The 19,998-nt window shown below is 44.8% G+C and overlaps 1 protein-coding gene across 3 annotated transcripts in view; it reads right to left on the minus strand.

Annotated features, from left to right (window-relative positions):
• Positions 1 to 19,998, minus strand: part of CPS1 (carbamoyl-phosphate synthase 1) — a 177,464-nt gene that overhangs the window by 21,658 nt on the left and 135,808 nt on the right. For all 3 annotated transcript variants that reach the window (XM_068686431.1, XM_068686432.1, XM_068686433.1), the window contains 7 exons: positions 16,072 to 16,213; positions 14,163 to 14,228; positions 13,536 to 13,599; positions 10,450 to 10,631; positions 4,874 to 5,068; positions 4,262 to 4,329; positions 2,081 to 2,156 (listed from right to left, as the gene is read on the minus strand). In XM_068686431.1, the coding sequence (XP_068542532.1) occupies positions 2,081 to 2,156; positions 4,262 to 4,329; positions 4,874 to 5,068; positions 10,450 to 10,631; positions 13,536 to 13,599; positions 14,163 to 14,228; positions 16,072 to 16,213 (793 nt within the window). The remainder of the gene's footprint in view (positions 1 to 2,080; positions 2,157 to 4,261; positions 4,330 to 4,873; positions 5,069 to 10,449; positions 10,632 to 13,535; positions 13,600 to 14,162; positions 14,229 to 16,071; positions 16,214 to 19,998) is intronic.

A 19,998-nucleotide genomic window follows, 5' to 3' on the forward strand; every position in this document is an offset into this window, starting at 1 on the left:
TAGAAATCTCTATAGAGTCTTTGATCCTTTTAACGCGTTTATTTCTAGGCTGCGCACCTATAACACCTGTAACACCTAGAACACCTGTAACACCTAGAACACCTGTAACACCTAGAACCCGCACCTAGAACCCGCACCTAGAACCCCTGTAACACCTGTGTATTTCATGCATACTAGCTTGCTTTTGCAGATAGTCACTATCACCGGCAATCCAAAAGAACCTGATTATCTGTTGCTGTAATAAACCATACTTGATTGCATTGTGATAGCTCTCATTAATGCAACTAGGGTGAGGGTGGTTATCCGTGATAGTTCAGTGTTCTGAATCTAACCAGACCCCCAGACGGTTAATGCATTGTTGGTGAATGTCTGAGCGGACCCCCAGGCGGTTATTACGTTTTTGGTGAATGTCCGAACGGACCCCCAGTTTTGGTGAATGTCCGACTGGTTCAGTACTCTGAATCCAACCGGGCCTGTAACGGTTAATCAGCTACACCCCTTTAACGTGACAGTTTGCAGCAAGCATTGATGCCTTATTTGTGCAGCAGGACCAGCCATCCCAAGGACCCCATGCAAACACCCCGTCTTTTCCCCAGGAAAACGATCCCACAGCTCCTCTCCTTCAGCTCCCCACAGGGCCTCCTGTGCCAGGGCTCAGACCTCTCAGCAAGGAAGAGCATCATGGCCCAATTCAAGTTTATCAAGCTGTGACAAGTTAAGCTGACCAAGGGTTACTTTCCTGGGCACTACCATCATAAAGATGCCCACAGCAAGTGTTCTGTCCCACTGAGCACTGCTGTCTGCTTTGCCTCTGTGAGCACATGGGGAAATACAAATGAAGTACAGAGAGAAGCTCCGTGTTTTAGGTGGCTGAGCTTCGCTGAAAGCCTGTTTTTCAGCACCGGTTGACCCTGCAAGCCTTTCAAGAATTAATTCCATGATATCTCCCCATAGGAGTAACAAAGGTAGTATCCCGCTTTCAAAAATCCCTTTAAAATTGTTTGCAAATGATACCGAGTGGTCTTCTTTCCTCCACATTAACTTATCCTTCAGGATGTTACTACTTTGCAAGGTCTCTCCATTTGACTAGCCCTTTTCTTACCAAAAGGTTAAACTTCCATCATTTGCCTCATACATTTAAAAAACACGTTTGTTTGTTTGTTTGTTTTTTCTTGCTTAAACTTAAGAAATCCATCACCTAAGAAGTCCTCTGAGTAAGCAGCAATGTGCCTGCTGCCTTAGCCAGTTGTGTATTCAGAGAGCTCCTCTAACTACTTCACTCTGAGATTCCCCATGAGAGCAGTGCTTATGGCATTACAGCACTTTTCTGAACAGGGATCATTCCAAAAAAAAAATAAAAATAAGAAATGGGGGAGAGGTTGAGGGGAACAAGAAAACAGGCCAAAAGGCCAAGCCAGACTCAGAGGCTGCTGAAAGGTCAGACTCCAAATTCTGTATATTGTTCATTTGAGCTCAATCATTTCACTTTTTCCCTCCTCCTACACTCCCAGCTCTCCAAACATCCCTTACACACTAACAACGACAGCAAGGATAGAAGAAAAAAAAAAACAAAACCTCAGGCTTTGAGCTGTTTACTATGTTCTGAAGCACTCAGGTCTTCGGGAAATTGCTCAGATTTTTCCTTTTCTAAATTTCAGTGTTCTAGACCAAAACCTTCCCTTGCTGGGAGAAAAAAAAAAAAAGACACCAAAAAAGCCAAAATAACTTTTAAAACATTTAAAACTGACACCTTTCATCTTCTGCTTTACATACTCTGCAGATCAGTAATCCCACTGGATTAACAGTAAGCAAGCACCAGTCTGCTTCTGTACCAAAAGGAAACTCAGTACGTGATTTGGAGAGCTAAATGTCATAGCAAAAGCTTGCAAAGGTTCCTGAATAGAAGATCCACCCTTTAGGGAATGAACGGAGGGGTCAAACTTGAATTTCCCTGGCTCCTCTCCAGGCAAGGAAGAGAGTTGGGAAAAAGCAATACAGAAACAGAGGGAAAGCACAGCTCAGGTGGAACAAACACAAAAAACACAAAAAGCAAAATCAGTGTCAGGACAAATACTGGTACCTGAGAGACTCTGGTGGCTTCTGCTAAGAATTTCTTCATTTCATCTTCGGTGAATACTACATTCATTGCAGACCCACTGTAAGAATGACATAAAAAAAAAAAAAAGGTAAACCCAAACCAGCTAATCTTCCCTCATGACAGTAAGGGAGACATTACAGCATTAGACACGCCAGCACAACTACCTTTATGTGACAGGCGGGCTGAGCAAGACCCTGGCTTAAGCCACCCACTCATTCTACTCTGGACTGAAAGAAAGGCAGAGCTGGTACCTCATGAACCTCCACCAGCCTTCCAAAGACGACAGGTGACCTCCAGAACTATGATGAAAAAATCAAGCAACGAACTGGGGCTGTGCAGCCTTAGCACTGCTGGGAAATCCCCTTCCTGGCCCAAGCTTTTGAAGCCCCCCTAAGCTGAAGGAGGTGGCAAGTCAGCCAGATATCCCCACTCCAGACCCAGCCTCCTTTACCATATTGTCAGCCCGACTGCTCTTCAGTGGCCAGGCCGTTGGTGATGGTCGTGACAGTGCAAATGAAGGTGACAATGGGCTGCAACATGGGCTGACAGTAATTCAGTCCCTTTGAAAGGCAGGATCTTTTAAAATTTATTTCTTAAGATCTAATGTTGCTCACTTCTACTACTGTCACTCGGTTTCCCCTTTGCTTTGGTGGGCAAGCCCACAGAGGCTGTGGGGAAAAGTGAAGGAAGGACCTATCCCATGAAATCAGGCCCTCGAACCTAAGATAAATAGCCCCAAGTACCTACATGCTTACACTTTATTGGACTACAACTTCAGCTGATGTAGATCAATAGAGTTCAATTAAATCCAGGGACCTATGTCAGCTGCACCACTGAGGATGTGAACGGGTGCACACGGTACATAAACGGTGAGGAAATGCATTTAGTTTTCAAAGGCAACTGGCAAATATTAAAGGCCAGATCTGTACAAAGGATGAAGAAGTCTAGCTGTGGACCTGCTGCCGTTCTGCAAATAGAGGCCAGGCAGTATGCTGTGCAAGGGCTTTTCACTTTATATTTCTTCAAGTTTGACATTCTGCAGTTTCATCTCCCTGAAATTCCCCTAATCTGTCCTGAAGTTCCCCTAACCTTGAAATGCTCAAAATACCTTGGAAATACTGTGTTAAGAAATACTTACATGGCAAGGGGCTATGCTTAATTTAATAGAAATGGAAACAACAGGCTAAAAGGAGTGTGCCCTAAAAATCTAGCAAGTGACATCAGGAGCACTTTCTAAGTTGTCCTCCTGATCAGAGTGCTGGCTTTTAACTTTGCTTTGCAACTCCACTGCAAGCTTCAGAAACTGAATAGAAAAGTCACAATCAGCAGTCTTCTAAAAGATATTTCCTTGAAGTTGAACATATATGAAATGTTTCTTTTTTCCCCTGTTTTAAATGAAAAGATTTTTTTCACTCCCCTGAAAATGAATATTGTGTCTCCTCATTTTGATATGTTTCTTTTCATATGAAAAGGATCCTGTCTCCAATTTATTTGCACTTGTAAATTGTGCCCGGCAAACTGCCTCTTTGTGCCTAGTCAGCTATGAAGAAACTCCTCACAGAGAAGAGTGATCATTCAAAACCTGTGTGAGCACTGATGTAACTTCTTCAAAAAGTCTAGCTGTCGGAAATGTGCAGTTCTGTACAATGTCTATTTAAAGAAAAACAGCTGCCACAGCGTAGGGACATAAAACATGCCTGTAAGCAGAGAAGCTTGGCAAATAAGAAGCTGAATTCAAAAGACACGCTGTCATTTTCTGATAACAGATGCCAACCCCAATAAATGGCCTCAGCACACTGCCTTCTGTTTTTCCTGGTGGCAAACAATCTTCTGGCTTAATTGTACAGGTAGGCTCAGGAACCTGAAGGAGTATTCCAGATGGCTCCTGTTTTTGGTCTTCATACATGAAAAAGGCAGTTCAGCTAAAGAGACATTCTTAGGAACGTGTTCTGCCTTTGATCTGTGCCTGATGGACAGAAGGGAACCATTGGCTCCCTTTACTGGTACAGGCAGTCGTTCAACCTGTTAAGACTGGCAGCTTTATGCTGCATGCACCTAGCACAGTGTATTCCAAGGACCCTAAAATGACTCTCTCCCTTGCCTCCAAAAGGCTTTTTTACTTCATACCCCCCAGCTTGATGAGCTCTGATGTTTGAGCCTTACCTCAGAACATAGGAAGGCCTCAGCAAACATGGGTAACTCACAGAGCCTGCAAATTCAACTGCATCTCTCTAAAGACAGGGAGGGAAAACATGCTGTGAACAAGAACATATTTTAAAGTCATTCCAAAATATCACTCTGACTGCATTTGCACTTGAAATAAAGAAAGATGTAGGGGACTACAGGCTGGGCTGAACAGAATGCGCAGCTCCGCTGTTCCAGAGTTGTCCTCCTCAGAACCTCCCTGGCCATACAGCGTCACTGGGAAAAAAAGGTGCTGCCATGTCTCTATTCCTTGGCAATCTCCACACAATAGAATAGTTTTCAAGGCTAGCAGAATAAACCAGAGTAGCCTGACAGTGGTGCTAACATTTGCTGGTTATATATCCCATGATGTGTGAGGATAATATGAAGACACTTCCCTTCCACTTCCCATTCCACTCCCATACCTGAGCTCCAGCATCATTCCACACAGATCAAAAAGTTTTTCAACATGGATAGTAAAAAGGCTGTCAAATGTCTTCACAATCTCAAAATGTTATCAGTACGTTATCTCCAGCAGATGCTCACAACACCTAGGCACTTGGTTATTTCCCAGCCCATTTCCCAACTTACCAGAGTGCTGACTGCCTTCCAGGGAGCCTGGGCCACACGCAGCTCATCCAGAACAGCTGAGAAAACAGAGCGGTCTTCTGCCCGGTCAATCTGCAAAGGATTCGTGCCAAGAATCTTCACTCCACTCTGGTACAGTGGCACTGCCAAGTTATTGGGAATCTGCCCACCTACAGAAATAATGCAGCCACTGCATCCCTGTTGGCAGAGAGAAAGAAGCAGTCACGTCCAAGTTAGCTTAACATTAAAAACTGTTATAATTAGGGAGCCAGTGTACAGATCACTCATTTTTAGATCATTATGTGTAAAGGCAGATGACAACTTTTCTTATCTGGAGGTACCCAGATTGCAAAGTCTGATTCAGAGCGCAGCCTCTCTAAAAACACACTGTCCTCCTTGATGTCATCAACAGGCAGCAGTAACTTGAGGTCAAATTCCCCAGGAAACCAAAGGAGTCTGCAGTGTTCACATCCCCTTTGATATCAGACCAAGATTTTCTCGTTTCTGTCAGAGGCACAGACTACTACCTTATTTTCATGTCATGTCTGGGGTCTTCTGCTTTCCCGGTGAGGATAAGCACAGAGCTGACATACGCTCTCTTGCTTTGCAGAGGAAAGGAGCCGTGCTACAAAAATATCATGGCCTGCAAGAAAACTCACAGCTCTGCTCACTGGGGGCAGGTCTCCCTCCCTTCCTCCTGCATGTGTGGGCATGGAGACCTTCACTTTAGCCAAGCGCTGCTGCAGCCACTGGACACCCAGCATGACCACGCGAGATGTTTTAGGGGGCCCTTAGGCTGACCCCTTGCTGCCCTGCACAGAGCAGAGCCCAGCTCACCAGAGCCCAACCCAGCGGGCAGCCCGTGGTGGTGAGTCAGGATACATTCAGCTCTTTATTTTAATTTGTCTTCATTATTTGTGCCTAGCTCTTCATTTCTTGTAGCACACTCGACAGCAACAAATATTTCAGCCGAACTCTCACACATGCTCATTGCCACGCAGGTTGTTTGCGAGCACTTAAATTCCCGAAGCAGATGAGTTAGGACAGGTGACACAGCATCCTCCAGCCTCAAAGGCACGTTTTGTGTTTGTGGCTGGGTAACCACAACGTTTTAAGCAAGGAAATAATAAACGTCAAATAACAAGGAGACAGCTGAGCTTCCTCATAAACGTACATCCTCCTTCAGGTGCAAATATGGCTTTTTTTTTTTCCTCTCTTTTCCTTACATAAACCCCTGAAGGCTTTCAAGTACAGCAGAGTTTGGCGAGGAAATTTTCAGCAGTAAAAATAACAGGCTTTGGAGAAGCTGCAACAATTATAAGGATGTGAATTACATTTAGATCATTTAATAATTCGGGGTAATTAAATAACGGGCACTTTAATTCCAAATTAAAGCTGGTGAAACTTTGCCCAAAGGAGAATCCGGCCTGCAGTACAGCTGTAGCGATGGGCTCCTTTGAACCAAATGCGTTTTACACAGTTTCACCCACCTCCAGCAAATGAGAAGCATAAATCAACATCCAGTGCGCAGTGATACACGGTTTGGCTCTATCCTTTAGAGTATCAATGTTCTTTTAATTAACAAGTGTGTTTTTCCTGAAGAAGGTTAACCCCACTGGCCTTCCTGGAAGAGGAACTTCTTAATGAGGGATTGAAAGGGATTTAGAGTGGGAGATCCGTGAGCCGCGAGCAGGATGGACTAGAAGTGACTCAGAAAAAAACAGATGATAAATGCTAGAACAAACCCTGCTTAACTTTAATGTGGATAATTTCCTACCGTAATAAGGATCCACTAAAAAAGCCTGGCATTTAAACGGCACTTATTATCCCAAGGTCTACAAGATTACTCATTTGCCTCGCATGCTAATAATCCACAGTGATGGAGCTGATGTTTTTTCCTACTCTCCATGCATTAGTTTCTGGGATGACGTACAGCTGCTAGCCAAGGGCAGCCATCTGAAGGAGCTTAGTCCTGGGAGGGAAAAGCTCTGTTAGCAGAGGGTGGGGCAGGGGCAGAAGCTGTTTGGTGCCCACTTGGGGCTATCCCACGGCATCAGAGCTTTCCTTCTCCAGCTCTGAAGAAAAATCCGTTCATTTCTGGGTCTAAAACCCCCTCAAGTTTCCAGAGCCATCCAAAATACAGAATTTATCTCCAGCCCCTGGACTCATCAGCATCCCAGATGGAGGAGAACCAGACCGCGAATAAGCAAACCCCTTCTCACAGCTTGGAACGAGTCCAGTTTGATAACGTCCCAACCTAGCTTTGATGCCAAGGTTGACTATCATCACTACGTATCCCAAACGTATTTCAGCCACAAATGTCCCAGCTAACAGCCTCTCCTCGGCTGCTGCTTATTTCTTCCTTTAAACCAATTCCAGCCACTGAGCCCCGAAAATCGAAACTCTGCCCACGTCCAAGCTGGGATGGCATCAGGGTCTCCGAAGTGACAGAGGAGATGGCTTCTTGAGCAGATAGCAAAGAATCACATGCTCATTTTCACTCAAAAAGAACCATAAATCGAGACCCAGCTGCTGTGTATTTTTTCCTTTAAAATTCTGCTTTTCTTTCCCAAAGAATGCCTTTGCCCAAGGAGCAGCCCGTTGCCCAGGCAGGGAACGGGTCTGCACTGCTGAGGAACGTGGGCAGACTGAAAACGGACTCAGCCGCATATCACTTTGTCATCAGCCATATTTTAATTATAAAGAAAATGAATAACATCCTTGCCAACAGAAAGCCTTAAAATATACACTGTACATAATCTAGTGAAAGAAGTCTGGGGAGAATTATTTTCCCCTTTATTATAAAAATCACTCTTTTTATTACTACCTTGCTTTTATGTCATTAGTAATAGAGTTGGGTTTTCTTTTTCCCTGAGTTTGAAAACAAATTAGACCATTAAAATTGTACCTAAGAGCCTCCTTTAGTTTTATGAATTGTTTCAGAATGATCCTAGAAACTGAAAAAGAATCAGAAGAGGCCCTCAAGCAGAGAGATATTAAAATAAAAAGGGAACATCTTCTCTGGAAACAAAAAACCAATAAATCTGAGGGAAGGGATTTTTTTCTTTTCTATTTGTTTTAATTGTTGTCCTCACAGACTACCACCTAACTTTGCACCTTCCCAGTACATTAAACTTCCCTCCAAGCACAGCTCCATCTGCAGAGCCCAGTCTCTGGTGTCAGCACCTATGGATGTCAACTAGAGAAGGAGAGGTGGGGACACAAGGGACAGAAAGAGAAGGGGCAGCTGAGGACGTCCCTGGGACAGCACCGTGCCAAGCTACGAGCAGTACTTGGCAGGCAGGTTGGGGTCCCAATCATCTCATTAGTCAACCCACCTCTCAGCATAGCCTAATTTGTCTAATTAGAACACAGAGTAGTTGCCCAAAGTTTGATGTTAATCCTAACAACGTTTAGTGCTGATGCATCCCCCCTATTGGGGGATGAGGGCTGTCCTTTGTTTGCTGGTGGTTTTACCTAGGGTGCAGCAATGCTCCGGGGCTTTTAGAGTATTTGCCCCAATGACACTACTCATTGTACTCGGAAAAACTAGAGGAAGCTAATTAGCAGCAAAGCTTAAAAGCCTGGACTGAAATCCTGGCATTATTCCTGTGTTCCATACTAAACTGGGATAACGAGGAGGTTATTTGCAGGATCTTTGAGGGATCTCAGAATCAAATCCTAAGTTTCGAACTTGGTTGTTTCCTTAGGGACCAACTTCCAGTTGCACTTGCCTGAGGAAATACTCTGTCTACAGTGCATTAGCAATTGGCTCACTCATGTTTAAAAAATGACACAGCAAATAGTGTATTTTAGTACTTTGCTGGAGATCTGGAGTCTGTCCCCAGGTCTGCCCACATCCTTTGGCAGACTGTGCAGTCTCTCCCCTCCTCAGAGATTCAGTTTCCTCACTTGCAAATTAGGCATAACGATGCCATTCCCTGTGGCCACTACTTAAGAAGTGCTCTAAAACAGTTAAGTACTTACTCTTCTTCATGGGATTTACTAGACAGCACAGCCTAACTTTGGACGTTTAGGCTCAGAGCCTAATGTGTTTCATGTCTTCAGAGCAAACCCCTTCAGTTCCAGGTAGCACAGGATGCTGCTATTAGACCTTGAGATCCACAGCACATCCCAGCATAAGCAAGGTCAGCCTACAGACTGAGAAACCTGACTTCCAACTCACCAAACCCCGCTGCAACTAGCAGGATGCTGCAAGCTTCAATACCCATGCATTATTCTTTTCACATATTTTTCTTACCCGACTTGCTAATTGCCAGCACTGTGTGTTTAAATGAGTAGTTGCTCCTCATCACCTATGCCTACCTTCTCTTTTGATCCTGCAGTAATTAGATGCTGTGTTTCATCAGTGTTATTTCTCTGACAAACTGTCACACCAATTTGCTCCACACCCCAAGTTCAGAAGTTCAGTTTTGGTTAAATAAACAAGAGTTCAATGTTTATAGAGCTGGGCCTTGGGGATACTCCTAAAGCATTCAAAAATTAGCCTTTAAGACTACAGTAAGCCACCAGAGTCTTTTAACCCTCCCTAAGTCAACACTGCAGTAACTGCATCTGTCTTTATGAAAATTTAAAGAAGAGGTAAAACAACATGGAAAAAAGAAAGTATGAGGATGCAATCTAAAAACGGTCCCCCTAAAGTATTTTGCAAATGGCTTAAGAACAGAGCCTAGGGACTGGGACTTGACTTTGCGATGGGCTTTTGCTTGGTCCTATAGTTGGGAATGATCAAAACATAGCCAGGTTATAAAACCTTTTTGAGAACTACCTCCCAGTCACAAAAGGGCTGAGCTCAAATTGGCTTGTGCTGGGAAAGAGACAAGAAAAATCACAAGTTTAATATAACTTGGGCTCCTCAAAGTCACTTCAGCAAGTTACAACTCGCACTGAATTTCAAGGAAGATTACAGTTCCTGTAAGCACCTCTGATAACTTCAGTTCCCGTAGTGGAACCTCCCGTCATCAAATCTCCTTGGGACTCATCTTTGCCTCTTAGTATTGGCAGCTTTGAGCACCTGAAAACTCCCAGCAGGCAAGGGCGATGTCTGGCTCAGGAGCCAGCCCATCTTTCAGTTTGATGGCAAATCAAATGCCCTTCTGGCCTGCCTGCACGCAGATAATGTTCACCACACTGCCACTGTACTGTAAGGCCCAAGACTGCAAGCTCCTGAGCACGCAGAAGTGTTGTTCTGTTTGCTTCAGGGGGAGCACTTGTGCTTAAAGTCAAGGATATGCTTAAGTGCTAAAGCTCAGCACTGCAAGGGCAGAACAATTTGTGCGATAAATGACTGTGCAGCAAATTAAATCTGCTTGTAAATATTGCACAATATGGCATCTTGCAAAATAATTTAATATTTATTTGGCATTCATTATTGAGCAGTCTGCTAGGAACATCAACGATGTGTAAAATGCAACACTGGGATCCAAACCAAACAGCTTTAGCTAGCGTGCTCTCCCCTCCTCGCCCACAGCTGTTCCGCCAAAGCGAGCTGGTGACATGAATTTTGAAAAGTTTGGGCCACTTTGTGGCTTTTTGTTGCTGCTTCTGCTTTTCTTTACCTCATATTGGTAGATGTCCAGGATCCTTTCCAATGACAGCTCCTCGAAGTATAGTCTGTCACACTCATCAAAATCCGTGCTCACCGTCTCCGGGTTGCAATTCACTACCACGGTCTTGTTGCCAAGCTGACGCAGCGTGCGGATGCTGGAGACAGCACACCAATCAAACTCCACGCTGCTGCCTGCCAGGAGACAGAGAAGTGGGCAAGGAAAGGACGGATGCACAGAAGAAAACAAACAGACGTTCTCAGCATTCACGCTGAATTAAAAAAAAAAGAGGAAAAAAAAGCCAACAGTGCTTCCTGTCAGCTCAGAGCAAGCAACCTAATTGTCCTCCCACGGAAAATAATCAGCCCCAAACATGGTTCTCCATCCAAGAGCATCAGGTTAGCTCAGCTCCTCCAGCTCTTGCTGCCTCTCAGCCGACACACTTTGAGAAGGACTCAAGAGGAAGAACCTAGAGGTGACCAAAATGAGCGCGCATTACGAGGCAGTGCTGTTTACTTCAGGAAACACGCATTATTTGTATAGCTGCTGTTTGAAAAATGGAAGACTGAAGTGGTTTTTGCCTCTCAGAAAAGCAGAGTGTGCTTAACCAAGCAGAGAAGTTACAAGCTTTGACTTTCCCACACACTGACTCTAGGTAGGGCAAATTGATGGATGAACTTTTGGAGCCACTCTGCGATCCTTTTACCTTGGTTTAAATGCCTCAGCAGCTGTGGCATCACTGTGGCAGGCACATCCTAACTGTCCTGAGCTCTGAGTAAGCACTGTGCCTGCCTCTAAAGGAAAGGGAGAAAGAGGGAGTCAACTGGCACTCTACAAGTTCCCTGCTCTACACAACTTTTGGCAATGCTGCAGGCTTCAGGCAGTGCCAGAGTCCAGACATGAGGTAACAGCCACCATCCCATAAATTTCTGCACGCAAACATCCAAGAGAGGTACCATAAACAGAGAACGATGCATACTAAAGAACATCATTAAATGGTTATGCTAACGGTCTACAAGAAAACCTTGACCTCATCGTGATGTGTTCACAGTCATTACATGATCGTTAACCACTGATATAATTTTTTTTTATATATATATATAATTGTGTGACAAGATGCATTGGAAATTCAAGCTGTGCTTAATTGCTGCCTCCACAACACCTAGTTACAAACAGATGGCTGGCACAGGTCACTCACTGACAAGCACACTATTTATTTCCCTGCTACTGTCAAACAGGGATCTCAAAACATGCCTGGGCCTCAGCTAAAACCCTGCAGAAAAGACAGGGAAATCAAATATGAAACAGGATGTTCCCCAGAACAGTCACCGTTCACCTTTTTTATTCCACCTCAATTATTCAGGCATTCTTGTACATCAGAAACCTCAAATATAGGTCAAGATGGTAACCTGCAGTCCCCAGCAGGCTGCCTTGGATGCTACCTGGGAATACAGCTGAACACACAGAGGTCAAATCCAGCTGCATCAAGTAAGGGCCATATCCAAGCAGTGGGAAAAGTGAAGACAACAAATCCTTAGTAATGCTGGTAATGGCTGGTGTAACATAACCAGACGCTGCTCTGGAGAAGATAATTACTACAATGCAGGCCTGGTTTTGAACTCACTTTCAGGTTTCGATCGTGTTAAGTTTGAGTACATCGTACAATTAGCAGAGCATTCTGCTGGTCAAGGGGCTCAGTGCAATTGTTATTTGTACTCTTTTCAGGGCTGCCTGTAACACAAAAAGCTTGATCAGGTTGTTCCCTGCAGAGGACAGGAGGTACCCTCCTTGCAGGAAGCGAGGGGCAAGCAATCCCCAGCTAACGCTCAGCTGATCCCACTCAATTATGGTTGTACTTCAGAAGGTGCAGAGCAAAGCCAAGCATGCTGCTCACTTGCCTTCAAAGGATAACAAAGAAAAAGAATCAACTTGACTAGAGTGCCTAGAAAAACCTTTTATAGGTGTAAGTAATGGCTTCCCCTATTAGCAGGCCTTATTTAGTTGCAATCTCTTTCAAAGATTGATCTGATCTTCTTTCAAAGTCCTGATCTAATCAGCTACAGAGCAGATAAGACCAGTATCAGATCTGAATGGTTGATCTAAACAATTACAAGTTCTAGGCAAACAGCGCAAAATGCATTTGCATAAATTTGATCAAGTTATTAAACAATACTGCCACACTTTTTGTGTTCACATTTTGCAGCCATCGTACGCAGCCTGTTGACTGGCAGAAGCACTCACAACAAAATAAGTGCAATCTTGAAGCGTTCCTCCTGATTTCACTCATCTCAACATTCACACTGGAAAGTGAGTTAAAAAAGACACATCCTACCAACAGCACCAGGAGCGTACCACATGGCCCATCCATCCAAGCAAAACAAATGGATGCAGTTTGTGTTTCAGCTTTCAAAACCCATCACCATTACTTGTGAGACGCAGAGCAAAAATATTTCTGAAGAACAGCCAATCTTTTTCTTGTCAATGACAGTGAGCTATTTGGAAGGATCCATGAAAAGAAAAAAGTAGTCACATAAAGAATTCAGCATGGTCTGTCTCCCTAATATCCATAGCCATTTGGAAACTCTTATGCTGCATAATCATCTGAGTGGACTGAAACAAGCTGCATACAGAGAACTGCTTACTCAAAAGTAGCTGAAGTTACCCAAATCTTTATTGTAGCCACCTATACTTACAACATTAAAATGCATAACGTACAACAACGTAGTCATGAACTGACAGAATACTTATCTAAGATGTGTGCAGCAGCAGCAAACTTCCACATGAGGTATCAGATTCTGAATGCCTTAACATTTGCCAAAAGTAAGGTTAAAAAAATTCCCTAAAAACTTTGTGGAAATCACAACCAGGTGACATGCTCCTGCGTTTCAAGTAATAAAAAGTATCCTGTTTTTCCAGGGCGTGAAATGAAGTCTCCAAGCAAGTGTAAAAAGCAAACCTTCTGCTAGGAATTGATGTCCTGTGCACTGTGCTCCAGAGGGTTTTGTCACCATATGAGAAGAGGAACAAATGAACCACAGGAATATCCAAAGAAGGCTCGAGGGTGCAAGGAAAACAGAGGAGCTGTAAGAAAGATTTACCTATGTGATACGGTCCGCAGCCCAACACCATCACTCCACAGTCATCAAATTTTACATCGTGTTCCTGAGGAGGGAGGGAGAAAAGTCATTAGGGTCTGCACTCAGCAGCACCTAACTCCGTGCTTCTCAGAACAAACAGTTTCTGGCATTCAGCCCGTACCCAACAGCCTGATCCTTCAGGGCTCATGTCTGATCTAATTTATGGCGGTGTAAATGAAGTGCTACTGCACTGGAGCTGGTGGTACTGCACCCAAACCAAGGGAGACACAGCACCTTTGACTTGGCTATCCGAGCAGCCCAAGGAGCTACAAGTTTTCATAAAAAAAAATGCTAGAACGAGGTGAGTGAGACAAGTTCTGCATTCCTAGCGCCTGACCTGTGCCCAGAGGATGTCAGTACAGGTATTACGAGACGGAATCATAACAACACAGGAGCATTAACACCAAATGCACTGGATCACCAGGCAAGAGACAGTACCAGGCCTGCTGAAAGGGGACTCTATGTAATAGCATTGAAAATAACTGCTACAGAGAACGAGGCATTTACAAGATCTCCAGAAAAAAATGCAGTACAGTGGGAAGAGATCAAACTAGACAGCAACAGAGTGTTGTTCCCAAACACACCTACCTGCCCGCTGTAGGTGACGTACAGGTAATTAGTTACCGCAGGGTACTCTGCCGCCAGCGTATCGATCTGCAGGGCAGAAGGAGAGCAGGGGCTGTTACTTGTCCAGTGCAAGATTCTTCTTATGTATTGTTTCCTTTCCCCCCCCACCCCCTCTCATCTTTCCATATTTTTGACTTACTATTTTTCCTGCTGTGCCTTTCCTCAGAAGGTGACCCTAACTGTGATGTGCTGGCAATGCAGCAAATGCCTGCCCTGCCCCCAGGCCTTGCAGTTCAGCCAACAGAAGGCTCTGACTTCGCTTTCTAAGCTGCAAACTTGGTGCTGCACCTGCTTGGTAAAACATCTTCACAGCCCAGACGTTTTTTCTAGCCATCCATTCTTGTCTCTGCCTTCCTCGTTCTCTGGATAGTTTGGCAGTATTAATTACAAAGACCTCCATTCCTCCAGGTCTTTTGTCTTCTTTAGCTAGGGCATCTTGGATCTCCACATTACACACCTGGCTCCATTTGTTCACACACTAACTACAAACATACACACAATAACACTCTGAGATCACCCTGTGTAGAGGACAGCAGTAAGTACTCCATAGTTATGTTACAACATCCCTCTTGCTTTGGTAATTAAACGGTGCACAAAGCAAGAGTGATTTTCAGCCACCCCTTATATGTTGTTTTCAACAATCTCCTATGTAATTAGTCATCAGAGAGTCCAGAAGAATTATTTGCCTACCAGGCTGCTCAAACTGTTTGTGTCAACTCCTCACTGCATGTTATACACAGTAACCGGTCCATCTAGGTCGCCCTACTGCTCACGTTCCCTGAATGAACAGCTGAAACATTTCTACACAGCATACTGAACAGGGAACAATGTTAAAGCAGCCCTGACATGAATTTTTACATGCTACCACTTAAAAATCTTTCCAGTTGTCAAGTACTTTCATGAATCCCCACTGGCAGTGCAAATCCTTGTGAATAATGAAGAATGTGACCTTACGTCATTAGTGCTGTGTAAGTGTCTGCTGCTCATTACTGCTGCTAATGCTGCAACTTGTACTTCATGGCTCAGGAAGAAACATATGCTTTGATGCCACAACTGCTGCATAAGTCAAATGACCTTATTAAGGGTACCTTGGCACACAAATCAATCCCGCACCGCAGTGCCATGTGCAAGAAGGAACGCAGTGCAAGAGCAGGCACGTTCCTGCAGGCCAGGTGAGGACATAGAAGGAAAACAGCAGCTGGGGAACAGAAGGAGATTTGGCATCTGGAATTGGGCCTGAGGATACAGATGGGCTTTTTCAGAAACATTGACTAGCTTGGTTTGTTTTTCCGCGCCCTTTAAGGACAAAATCCCAGCTGGTGGCAGTTTAATACCACCGTACCTTAAATGCAGCGACAGAACACCTAGCAAAGCATTTGTGACACTGCCATGAATACTAGATGAGCTCATTACACTCAGTACTATTACAATGAATAGCAAATGAACCCATAAACAATAGGGCGCTTCAAATAAAGTGCTACCCTGTAAAAAGTTACTACCAAGACAAAAGACATATTACATCTTTCATTGTCACCCCATGGCGGGCCAGTATTCATCTTCTCAGCCTTTTCCTGAAGCCAGGTAGCTCTGGTTCCACCTCAGCCACACAGAAAATGAAAAATAGTTTGTTTCTCTTTGGGGATGTTCAATCGATAGATTGATGTCACTACGCTGAGGCGTGCAGTACAGAGGTAACAGCTAGATGGGTGAAATTTGTTCTCCTCTAATGTCAATGTCAAAACTCCCATTGATGACGACAGAGCCAAGGTTTTCACTTTGTTTTCCTTGACTGTGTCTAAGGGCAGACAAGCCTCCTGCTCCTTGCCCCCTTTGAAGTCCTCGCCCCAAAGAGCGAGGTTTCTCCCGGTACCTTTTTCACCCAGGGAGCTATGTTCTTCCTCAGTCTCAGCTGCCGGCACTGCAGTTCCGTCAGCCCCAGGCACTTCCCAACTTGCTTGTCTGAGAAGCCGAGCTGCTTGGCCCTCCTCAGGGTCTCTTCTGGAACGGCTTCACTGGTGTGAAACAAAGAAAAACGCATGAAGCTTTACAGCAATGCTTAGAAGACACACGAGTACTCGTGTCTCCCATACTGCACTGAGGGGCAGTTGCTATAGGAGCATGCACTTGAAGGCAAGAAAAGAAAGCCGACCCCGCTAAGCCATGCACTCCTCATACACAAAAGATCTTTTCTTGGGCTGGATGTCCTATGCACGTACCTAGTAGGTAAAGCCCACAGGTAGCCTAGTGATGCTGAGAAGAAAAGAGTTTCTTTCACTTTGAGACAAGAGTGACTCACACTGGGCCCGGGATCTCCCTGGCAGCATTATCCACCAAGCTACCCTAAGGTCAGCATATCCATGTCTGTGTGGTCTTTTACCATTACAGCCTCCACAGAGGACTCGCAGTGGCTCCTTTCTTGGATTCCTTATCCCCACATCTCCATGTCTAAACTTTAACTGAATCTCTCCCTCACTTTCCTCCTCCCAATCCAAATTTTAAAATAGAGGCCTCACCCCACTGGGCTGGCTCCCTAACCATGATTGCTCGCAGCAATTCCTGAAGCTCTGGGACAAGCCCACTCAGATACCCCTGCTGAGCTGTGGGACAACTTGCCTCAAAGCACCTCAATTCATCCCAAAAACACCCTTCTTTCTGCTCTTTGGGCTGCTCTGCATTTGGATACGGTCACTGCTGTGAAAAACCATGTCACTTCAGAGACGCAAAGCAAAATGGCCTTCATCTGCTCACGTGCAGAGGTAGTTTCTTCCATTTTGCCAGTCTCAAGCAGGCTTTTTCCCCCGTGTCATCTGTGCTACTTCTTGCATTATGAAAAGGGGGAGAGGGAAATAGGCAGGGTCAACCATGGCACTTTTGTTGGTTTCATATCTGTGTCCAGGGTTCCTCATCACTTCACGTTCTTGTTCTCCCACTTTTTAGCACTCCTAACTTTTGCTGTTTATTTCACATGCATTGCTTTCCCCCAGACATCTCTGCAGCTCAATGGTTTCTTGTCCATTTTGATTTTTCCACCTTCCCCATCCCTTCTTTATTCCCTCCATCTCACGCTTTTTCCTCCCACGCTCTTTTTGTTTCACTTTGTTTTGACTCCACCTATACCCCTGGTAGTTCCTGCCTGTCTCTGTTTCTAAGCTACCTTTTCTAAGCTTAGCTTTTGGAAAAACATAAAAAGCCTATGTATTTTTATCAGCACTTCTGCTTTTCATCTTCATTGCCAAGAGCATCCTTGCCTGCCCAATAAATCAATATTTTATGAGCAAGCAAGCTCTGAATCAGGAAAAAGGAAATGATTAACAAACAAGCAATTTTCCTAAATCAGAGCTTTTGAATTATGTCCTTTGCTTGATGGTATTTTTAAATAAATAGCATTATGTTATTTGAGCAGGAGGAGAGGGGTAAGGCCGCTTTATTGAAACGTGTCAGGAAGCTGAAGCATGAAAGAGTCATTGGATTTTCCACTTTGGCTTATGGAGCAGCTCCACTGCCCTCAGTGAAGCCAGGCAAAGCAGGTGAGAGGCACAGAAGTGTCAAGCCAGCTAATTCTGAGAGCAGAACTGGGGACCAAAAACTTTGGAGTTCCAGCTCCTGGGTAGGAATTCCAACCACCCCCATCACATCACTCCTTACTCCAACAGATCCTGCTCCTTGCTGCTCTCCAAAGGAACGGGTCCTGCCTAACCCAGCAGGGTGAGCTTCCCAGGTTTGGGATCCAGTCCTAAAAGCAGAACGGTTTACCCACAGACAGACCTGCTTTCCAGCACCCCAGCAATTAAAGCCTGTAGTTTCAACACACGGACTCCTCCGCTGCAACAACTGCCCTGCTTTTCCTGAGCCCTTCCTCCTTCCTGATTACAGCTCAGAGGCAGGGCTTCTTGTGTGAAGTGCGAACGCCAGAACTGAAGGCATGGGTGAGTGCTTTACAGGAGGAAACACAGCAAGCAAAATCTGCCAACTCCCTGGCAAAGCAGATGCTAGCCATCGCCAGCTGTTAGGAAGGATGCAACCATGTTTGATTCCTCTCCTAGATTTGGCATTCCTTAAGTACAAATGAGCAGACCTGATGATCCCCAGAAAACCAGTCAGTTCCAATGTGTGTTTTGCTCCCTTGCTCTCCCCTCCTTTCTGTCTCAGAAACACACATTGCTGGCTGCCATCTGATTAGCAACAGAAAGAAAATTGCCTTAATTTGCAGCTGGTTTCAACTCTTTTTTTTTTTTTTTTTAAATATATCATTATAACAATATCCTTCATTGCCCTCCCCATCAGCAGGGTGGACAGATAATTTTGCAGCATGATTCCCCTGCCTTGGGCTAGCAGCTCAAATTGGGTCAGGGCATTTACTGGCACATCCTAGTTGGGTCAGGGTGTCCATGCAAAAAGGGAACTGGTTTTGCACAGGACAATCAGCTTACAAGAGAAAAGCTGAGTACCTAAAAGGGAAATAAAACTGAATTTTTCCTCTAGTAGTCCCATGTGCATGATGAAGGTAAGTGATGTGGCTTTCAACATATCCTTAATACAAGGGATGTGGTGGGAAGGTCTGTTCAAGCAGCACCTAGGCAGGAAGGGTTTCCTCTTTTCTCACTGCCACGAAGGCAGCTTAATATGGAGGAAACACACGAGGATCACCATGAGGCAGGAGAGGTCAGAAGTGACAACCCAACCCCGTGGATATAAGCAAGAGTTTTGCCATATAACAGTCAGAGAAAATCAGCACAAGTCAAACACCCAGCAGTGCTGCTTTCCAACTACTTGAAACCATGATCCACCACGAGATGTCCATTTCCTAATACTGATTTTTATCATTTATAGCCCAACTTTCATCCAAAGAATAAAAAAAAAAAACACGCAAACAGTAGGTAGGGTGATGATTATATTGCCAATAGCAAGACTAAAACACACAGAGGTTAAGGGGCGGTGATTTTCCAGATCCAGCATTGACCTTGTGCTGTCCCCACAGCCTCCACTCCCACCCTTTAGACTTGCTGGGGACACTAAAGCCAGCAGGGGCACTATCCGGCCGATCTCTTTGATTAGAGCTCCTTCCAAGAGCTCACCAGAAATCCTCCACTAAAACGAGGTGAGAATATCTCAGTTCTGGCTGTTCCCAAAAGCATGACCTAGTCCTACATAAGCGCCTCCCACCTTCCCTTGGAGCATCACTTACTCTTCAAATACAGGCCAAAAGACTTGCAAAGATTGAACTTCCTCGCTAAGTTATCATTATGAAACAAGGGAAGATGAAATGGCCACCATTCCTCTACCACTTCTTCTCCTAACATCCACCTTTGCAAAATGGCAGGAGCGTCAGAGCTTCAGAACCAGATGATCGGCCTTTTTCCACGCTGCCACAGTCACCTAGTGGCTGTTCACTTCCTCAAAAAGCCAAGTCCCCCCCACATTTCTCAGTTTATAAACAATATAAGCCTTTCCCAAACCTTGCTCGTGCCCCTTTTCAGCTCCCAGTGTTGACTTGTTGGTGCTTTTTGTTTAAAATTCTACCCTGTCATCTTTGGAACGCCATCCACCCCCTTCTTCTTCAGTAACAAACGATAAGAGGAAACGGAATAAATTCCCCTTAATGAGGAAATTTTCACCTGGCACAGAGGACCTGGGGAAATCTATTAACTGCCTGGAAGAACGCTGGCAGCATTGCAATTACCAGGAGAGGCAGTTTGCTCCAGCACGGCCCTCTCTTCCACTTGACTGGCTTTCATCTGATCCACCAGTTTAGGAGTACAGCTAAATAAACGGGCTGGCAGAAAGCCCCGGCTCCATA

Source organism: Anas acuta, chromosome 6 (assembly GCF_963932015.1).
Source record: "Anas acuta chromosome 6, bAnaAcu1.1, whole genome shotgun sequence".
NCBI classification, from domain to species: domain Eukaryota; kingdom Metazoa; phylum Chordata; class Aves; order Anseriformes; family Anatidae; genus Anas; species Anas acuta.